This window comes from Anarrhichthys ocellatus, unplaced genomic scaffold, assembly GCF_004355925.1.
Source record: "Anarrhichthys ocellatus isolate YVR2014 unplaced genomic scaffold, GSC_Weel_1.0 scaffold62, whole genome shotgun sequence".
Taxonomy (NCBI): Eukaryota; Metazoa; Chordata; class Actinopteri; order Perciformes; family Anarhichadidae; genus Anarrhichthys; species Anarrhichthys ocellatus.
Genome location: NW_022280092.1, coordinates 162,860 through 170,833, shown reverse-complemented (window position 1 = coordinate 170,833; position 7,974 = coordinate 162,860). Strand labels below are relative to the sequence as shown.

The window sequence follows — 7,974 nt, the reverse complement described above, 5'->3', positions numbered from 1 at the left end:
TGTGTGTGTGTGTGTGTGTGTGTGTGTGTGTGTGTGTGTGTGTGTGTTTGTGTTTGGCTTCTCTGCCTAGGAACCAGGTGAAATCCGAGTACCTGATGTCAATGGAAAGCTCTGACGGTCTGTTGGAGGAGATCGGAGCTCAGGCTCTGGCCACTGCAGCGTACCAGGTCCCTGATGCTGTTCTCCAGGCTGTAGATGCCGTCAGCCACGACGCTGTGGTCGCGGTGAGTGCCTCTACTGCTGCTTCCATCTTCAACCAAATCACAGACATTAAGCGACTAGCTGGTGAACACAGTGGAGCATTAAGCAGCTAAAGAAACGGATATTTCCCTTTAGGAGTTGGTGGAGACCAAAATGAAGGCACATGGGAGAAGTTTGCCGTCAGGGCTTTCTGGCAGAAAGGTTTTATTTTAACCCAAAACATGACCTTTTCTTAAATCTAATCAAGCTGGTTTGTTGCATAAACCCAAGTTAATATTAAGGAGATTTCTGGCAGAAAGCCCTGAAGGAAAACTTCTCCCATGCGTGTCTTTTCTTTAACTTTTTGTACAGATGATGTGTGTAAAATAGAGAAAAAACTAAATGCAGAAATGTGTAGTTACAGAAGTTTATGCATGAAGATGTATTTATCTGTTTTTGTTCAAACTGTTCCTTATGTGCTGTATTTAATGACAGTAAATGGAGTTGTTTTACTGTTTGAGTTATATCACCACATAGGAACTAACTAAGCAGTAAATTAATCATTTTTAAAACTATTTATTTTTTTCTTTACAGGCTGCAAAATCCTTTGTGGATGGCAAGAAGACCATGGCAGCTAGTGGACAGCTGGTGAATACACCGTTTGTGGACGAAGTATGAAGATAAAAGTCTAAGTTGATTTTAACTCGGGCATGTTGTGCCTGGCTTCTTCAAAAGAAAATAGGACCCCAAAGCCTCCTACAGCAAGTCATTTGATGTCCCCAATCATTTGTAGTCTGTCCTGTAAGCACCAACAGAGAGCCAGGGATTCAAAATGCAATTTGTTTTTGTTTTTTTTGTCAATTTAACTGTATATCTATGTAAATTAAAGACAGTAATAACCGCTGGTTGTTGCTTGGATTTGTATTTCGGAATGAATCCAGATGCGCTGAAGGTTTTCATTGCTGTATAAAGAGTGTGAGGGTCATCTGGTGGTTTTAAAAAAGCTGTTCAGGCAGCAGCTATTTTTAGCATTTAAGAGATGTTGTTCTGCACATTCACCAGTAGGGGGAGCCAAAAACAAACACGCAGGATTGAAAGTTGCCAATGTCACACATTCTACTGTTTTTGCATGTGGAATAAGTATTGAGTATAATTTAAGTAAGGGAAGCAATACCAGCTAAATGTAAACGATCAAAATAAAAATGCTTTACTCATAAGAATGCCTTTAAAACAATCTTATGATTTATAACATTATTGTGAAGAAAGTACAACATTTAGAAGAAAAAATATAGTACTTACACACAGTACTTGGTTAAGGTGTACCCTAAACATGAATAAGCTCATGGCCTACGTGAATAGCCAGATTGTTTGATGGCCCTGGAGCAACAACATTGCTGTACTCGTGTAATGAACTAATACCGTTTTGTTAGTTTATGGTAAATGTATTTAGGGTTGGAACTAATATAACTACTGATAAAGCTGTTTTTTGGTTCTAAATATAATATATATTATGCAAGATTAAGTGTGAATTAGGGTTTGGGTCAAAACACAATTTCTCAGAGCCCAAGGTGAAGTATTTAAATTGTTTGATTCAAGATCCATATTTTTTGTATGCCCTATCATTTCAGCTCTGGCTCATTTAAACACCTTTATTTAGGAATATGCTTCATGTGAGCACTCTAATGTTAAAACACCAAAATGATTAAATTAGATTTCGACACAAGGACAGGATAGTTTATATTCTGTTATCACCCTTATATACAGTCCGTGGTTATCAGAGAACCCCACAAAGCAAATAGGCCGACTCAGGACAACATGAACCCCGTTTTTTGCAAAGTATCGCGAGAAGAGAACTGATGCCCCCCTCCTCAACGTGAAGATACTGAGCTCAGTGTGTGTGTCGCTGCGTGGGGGGGGTGGGGGGGAGTTCTCCTGATGTCATTTGGCAGAGAGGGAGGCTGAGCAAACGGGTGGAAAGCACAACAATAACGTTACTGCTTTTAGCCGTCCACACCGGGACTTGTGACGTCTTCTGTGGGATTTAAACACACAGCGTTAGATACCGTCCTACCTCACCGAAGAAGAAGACGAGCGAGAGGAGGTGAAGCTAACGGTCTGAAAGTACCAGATGCTATACCAGCGAAGAAGAAGGAGAACGGGATGATGGGTTCTCGCTCTCTCGCTGACGGATAACGTGAGACCTTTTTCTAGGAAACAAGGATACCACGAAGTGAAGGGAACTTTGCTCCGCTTCCTCTCCACCACCGTGTCTGTGTGTGTGTGACATTGTGTCTGAAATGCTAGCGCGGTCTCGGCCGTGGAGCAGCCTCTGGGCCGCAGCTCGGCTCACCGAGAGCCAGAATCTGTGAAATAGCTAAGCTAGCTTCTCTAGCTAGCCGCATCTGTGCCCGATGCTGCTGCTGCTGCTGCTAAACGGATCCGAGGGACGACACAAGCGCGCGTGAGTGAGCCGTTTGGTTTACCGTACTTGACCTACAAACGGGCATTTGAGATGTGATGCTTTTTGTGCCTCGTATTTGAGTCTTTTTGTAGCTGGGGGCTAAGGAGCTAACGTTGCTGCAGAATGCCGAGCAGAACCACAGCAGCAGCAGCAGGCTCCCGTTGAAGGGGGCGAGGTTAGACTGAACAGCCCCACAGAGTCTCTCCACACTCGGGGGTCACATATTGGACAACGACCCCCCCCTCACGTCATTCGCCGCCTCATCAGCTGGCGACATGGATAAACTCACGATCATTTCAGGGTGCCTGTTTCTGGCAGCAGATATCTTTGCAATAGCCAGCATTGCAAACCCAGACTGGATCAACACTGGCGAATCAGCAGGTAAATGAAGACACAGCAGCCATTCACAACTACTATTATGTTGGTTTTTAGCAGGATTTCTTGCCAGTGTCCCGTCCTCCCCCCCCCCCCACACACACACACACACTGCAGGGGATGTTGGCACATCAGATAATCTCCACAACAATGATATGCTCCATTGTGTGGAGGGTTTCATCTGCAGCAGCATCTTTCGTCCTCCACAGCAGCGTCTTCTATGCATATTTATGACTATTAACTTACAATTTCATCCCTGATTGAGCAGCAACATGGACCTCTGTTGCTTTTTAGGGCAGCAGCTGATTGTTATTTGCACGACTCTTGGTAAATAAATGCATCTTTAGTCTTTAAAAATGTGAAAATGACAGTCAGGTTTTCCTGGATTCCAACGTGATGTCTTCTAATCACCAGTGTACACAAAACAAAAATGATATTTAACTTGCAGTGATATTTAAAAAGGACAAGTAGGTCATTGTGATGCTGAAACCAGAGACTGTTTGACCTTTTGCTGAAATTTGTATTAATCAAGTCTCAGGAAATTCATTGCAGATAAGCGATCTATGAATGAATTTATCAAGCCTACAATGCCAAACACTGGCTTGTAATTGCTGCTTAGACGGGAGGATTTGCTGCTTTTCTATGTTTTACGTTATAAACATTTTTCGGGTTTTCAACCTGGGTGAAGCAAAATAACCAATTTCTAGGATTTGACAATGTGCTCTATGGAAATGTTATAGACTACTAGTTGATTAATGGAAAGAAAAGAAACAGCTTGATCATTAGTTGCAGTCTTTTATTCTGTCAACTGACTAATTGATTCTTATCATTTAGAGCACTAAAAGTTATTGCGGTCCCGTGTTTCTCTGGTGACTTGACATTTGAAGTGACCCACATGTGATCAGTCCAATCAGCGCTCACTTGAGGATCCAAGGCAGGTGCTCATTTGTGGCGTCCCTGCTGATTTTTGGGACAGAAGCACACGTGCTGTGAGTCCTCGCTTTATTTGTGTCGGTCTTGGAAAAACACATTCAGGCTGTTGATAGGCAGCTGCTCCTCTTTGTTCCCTCGGCAGGATGACAGCTTAGTAACTGGGTCAGGGAGGGTCCATCGTCCACCGACACACACCCGGGCTGTATTAAGCCATCTGTATAACAACAAGTAATAATAGGATGCAATATGAAGCCACCATCTATACTTGATCGTATCTAAAGTAAAAAAAAAAAAAAAAAAAAAAAAACGTACGACAGCCAAAGAATAGTTTCTCACTACTTGTACACTGCATGGACCAGAAGTTGATACTTTGCTACATTTAAACTGAGTGTGGGTGTTACAGAGTTTCACACAGCGGCCGACTTCCACCTCGCTGTCACTGTTCTCACTTCCCCTCGGCTTCCACGGCCCTCTTTGATGGTCGTGATGTAACTTCTCCTTTTATGGTTTAATGAGACACGCAGGTGATGGACTACAACTCTGTCACACTTTTGTTTCTCACCATTCTGAGAACGCACCAGCCGCTGTATTAGTTCACTATCATATATGATAGTAAAGTAATATATGATGGTATACTAATACAGGTTTTTAATCCAGTCAATATTATGCCAGAAAGGCAGTTAGTTTGCTTGTAAAGGACATTTGGTGTAGATTTTTCCCCCTGGGCAGAAGGTTTCAGTATCTGCCCATCTTGTTATGGCATGAGTAGCAAATTAATCTTCTAATAGCCTATTTATATTGTCTAGTATGTGAAAATAAATGCAGGTAGTCGTTCTACCGCTTCACATAACTCAGCGTTGTGTGTGTTATAGTGTTATTTGTGACAGAGCCTCGAGTGTTTAAAGGTGATTATATCTTTATGGGTTGAGTGTGCCGTCTCAACCACACATTTGTGGTTAGTTTTTGCGGTGCCACTTTTCTTTAACCAAAATATCAAATGAATAGTAAGTTAATTATTTATGTGTCTCTATAATGTAGTTGTAAATCAGGGCAAGTTTATTTATATGGCACATTTCAGCAACAAAGCAATTAAAGTACTTTACATAAAACATCAAAAGCATTGAGACAAAGTGCAAAAGAAACATTTAAATAGAAGTTATCTTGTCATTCCAAGATAAGAAAATAAAACAAGCTAAAATGTGCTTTCTTTCCCCCTATATGTTGTCTACTTATTCCCTATTTCTTGCGACCGTGGTTCCTCTCTTGGCCTGTCTTGTCTTTTAAGATGGTTTGGGCATATTACATAATTTTCTCTTTTGAGGCTCTGTTAAAGAATCTTCCGTGTGGTTCCTCTGTTACAGGCGACATGACGCTAAATAGGCTTGAGAGACTCATTTCTTGCAGTGTGTGTAATTGTGACTAAGTTATTTTGGAGTTTATTATTCATCACGAGCTGTCTGCACTGTTTTGTCCACGCCGTTACACAGACTAGTGAGTTGCTTGAAGTTGTTATGAGTCCCCCACATTGTGTTACCTCCATCAGCTGACCTCTGGTTCCTCGCTGTGTTGTTGTCTTGTCAGAGGGGCTCAGCGCTCAACAACTCGCCCTTGTTGGACCTCAGCGGGTCGTCTTTGTGCTCAGAGCGTGGAGAAACAGACGTGTTCTCCTGGGCAGTTAGCATCAATAAAAGATGACTCTGCTGGTTTGATCAAAGCTTTCTTTTTACATGTAAACAAACCGTGGGACTTGTGCATAGTCTGACGTCTAAAATAGATCTAGTTGGAGAACATTAAATTGTGTTATTTTAGGTATCCCTGTTCAAAGCACAAGGACACACGGTGTCAATTGATGCAAAGCGACTGAAACCAGGCTCAGCCAATATCGTCTAGTTACAGAGATGCAGAGTCAGCAGTTCTGACCTGCAGTTCAGTCCACCCTGTGCCACCAACGGGAAAAGGACAAAAACACCAGCACTGGTCCAGAACTGCAGAGGTAAACATGACGATGTGCAGCAGAGTGTTGATTGTGAGCTTGTAACTGACTCCCTGCAGGTGGCCCGAGTGTTAGAATTGAAGCAGATATTACTTTCATCGCCTGTTGCGGTGGAAGCATTTCAACGGCTGCCTACTCACTTATTTTGCATTGACATAGGCACGGGGGTTGTAGATTCGATTAGACTAGATTCATCATTTAGCACTTAGGTTTCAGAGAATACAATACTCTCCAATGCTCTCCTGGGCTTGTCTACCACGGTTTGCATCCAAGTTTGGAGCGTACACATCAGCTGTGCTCCAGTGGCCCTTGCAATGCAAGTGGGCGCTGTAAAAGCCTCCAGCAGCAGAAGACACAGCTGCCTATATGCCGCCCACCACAGTTCAGAGGCCTGTTTGACTCATCCCCCCCATAATCCACTAATGACCGCATCATTATGCTGAAGATGAGCAGACACATTTCCTCTCATTTGGACCGAGACACGGTGAGAGGAGTATTTTGTTAAAATAAGCGGGACCCCAAAATGGAGAATTGGCCCATTATTTTCCGAAAAAAAACCCAGATTTGTTTGTATACTAAAGATAATCCATTTTGGCTCGGGGTACGGTCACACTGGCTGCCTCCCATTTACTTCAATTGAAGCCGGTGCAACAGATGAGTTCAAGCATTTTGTTCTGGTTTGTGTGAAGTTGTTGGTCGGAGCTCAAGCTTGGTGTGAATGTGCACGATCAGCCAATAGAAATCTCTCTGCTTAATGTGTCTGCTCTGGTTGGGTTTGTTAGGTTTTGGCTTGTGGAGTGGGATTGGCCAAAGTAAGAATAGCCAATCAGAGGCAGAGTAGAGTGGGTCATGCCAACCTAGAAGAAATAATCTCGTCAGGCACATACCTCTCCTAAAACAGCAAATTGTCTCATGCAACCACTTTAGTCTCCACCCATCTGATAACAATAAAACAAAAATATAAGATTTTGAAGTCATTGTTGGAACTGTAATGGTATTATTAAGTACTCTCATCGATACTCTGTCTCGGCAAATATTCAAATGTAAGCACTTGCACTTTCAATCGCTGGTTTCAACACAGTTTGATCTTCATTTAATAAATGATGGTCCTATTTCGAGTAAAACGGACGATAAAGCCGCGTGTGCTTCAGGGCGGGGCTACATGGGGTGATTGACACGCCGTTCTCGGTCTGGGAGTCGTTCAGGTTTACGTCTTACTACTTTAACCTTTTCTGTGTGTGTTTTCAGTTTATAAAAGTTAATTAACATTTTTGTCGCCTGCAAATGTCTTATTTAGCGACAGCCAAAAATGCCAAATTTAAGGCTTTAAACCGTAACGAATGGGTGACGTCACAGTGATTATATCCAATTTACTTGCCAACATATCGATCTGTTTATCTTCATGCATATTCTTCGTGCATAGCACAGTCAACGTTTTCTAGTTCTGGCCGTTGAAGTGAAGTCTCCCATGAATGAATGAAACGTACTTATTATGAGCACACTGTTGCTGTTTGAGCATCAGACCGACGTTAACGGGAACTCTTTGTTTATGCGCCTGCTTGTTGATTTGTTTACCTGTATCCGTGTGCCGTAGCGTGCCTGCCTCAGGCAGGAATTCCACAGAGAGCTCGTGAAACAGCAGGAGGCCGGAGGATCCAGAGGAAACGGTCATAAACCGGTGCCATTAACCGCAGCTTTTAAACCTTTTGATTAATGTTGCCCTGTTCCCAGCACCAGCCTTTACTTCGCTCACTCCCCCGTGTACTTAATCTGCTCGAGGTTACTCTGTACTGACTTCTGGGCGAAGCTGTTGAGTAAGCCGAACAGCCAGGTGCCATTTTTGTCACAAGCCATGACCTCCATCTTTTTTTTTTTTTTTTTCTCTTCACACTTTACTGTTATTGCATATGTGTTCTGCTCGGCGATAATTGAATTGCCATAGAAATAATTGAAGACTGAGAACATCCTTTTTTTGTTTTTCTGTCTGTGTGTGTGTGTGTGTGTGTGTGTGTGTGTGTGTGTGTGTGTGTGT

The 7,974-nt window shown here is 42.7% G+C and overlaps 2 protein-coding genes across 2 annotated transcripts in view; both read left to right on the top strand.

Moving 5' to 3' along the window:
- The window catches only part of uqcrc2a (ubiquinol-cytochrome c reductase core protein 2a), a 5,471-nt gene extending 4,390 nt beyond the window's left edge, over nucleotides 1–1,081 (top strand). The window contains exons 13-14 of the mRNA XM_031872195.1: nucleotides 71–224; nucleotides 775–1,081. Of these exons, the coding sequence (XP_031728055.1) occupies nucleotides 71–224; nucleotides 775–858 (238 nt within the window). The 3' untranslated portion in view covers nucleotides 859–1,081. The remainder of the gene's footprint in view (nucleotides 1–70; nucleotides 225–774) is intronic.
- Nucleotides 1,082–2,099: 1,018 nt separating this feature from the next.
- The window catches only part of mosmoa (modulator of smoothened a), a 15,592-nt gene continuing 9,717 nt past the window's right edge, over nucleotides 2,100–7,974 (top strand). Inside the window, exon 1 of the mRNA XM_031872218.1 lies at nucleotides 2,100–3,022. Within this exon, the coding sequence (XP_031728078.1) occupies nucleotides 2,917–3,022 (106 nt within the window). The 5' untranslated portion in view covers nucleotides 2,100–2,916. The remainder of the gene's footprint in view (nucleotides 3,023–7,974) is intronic.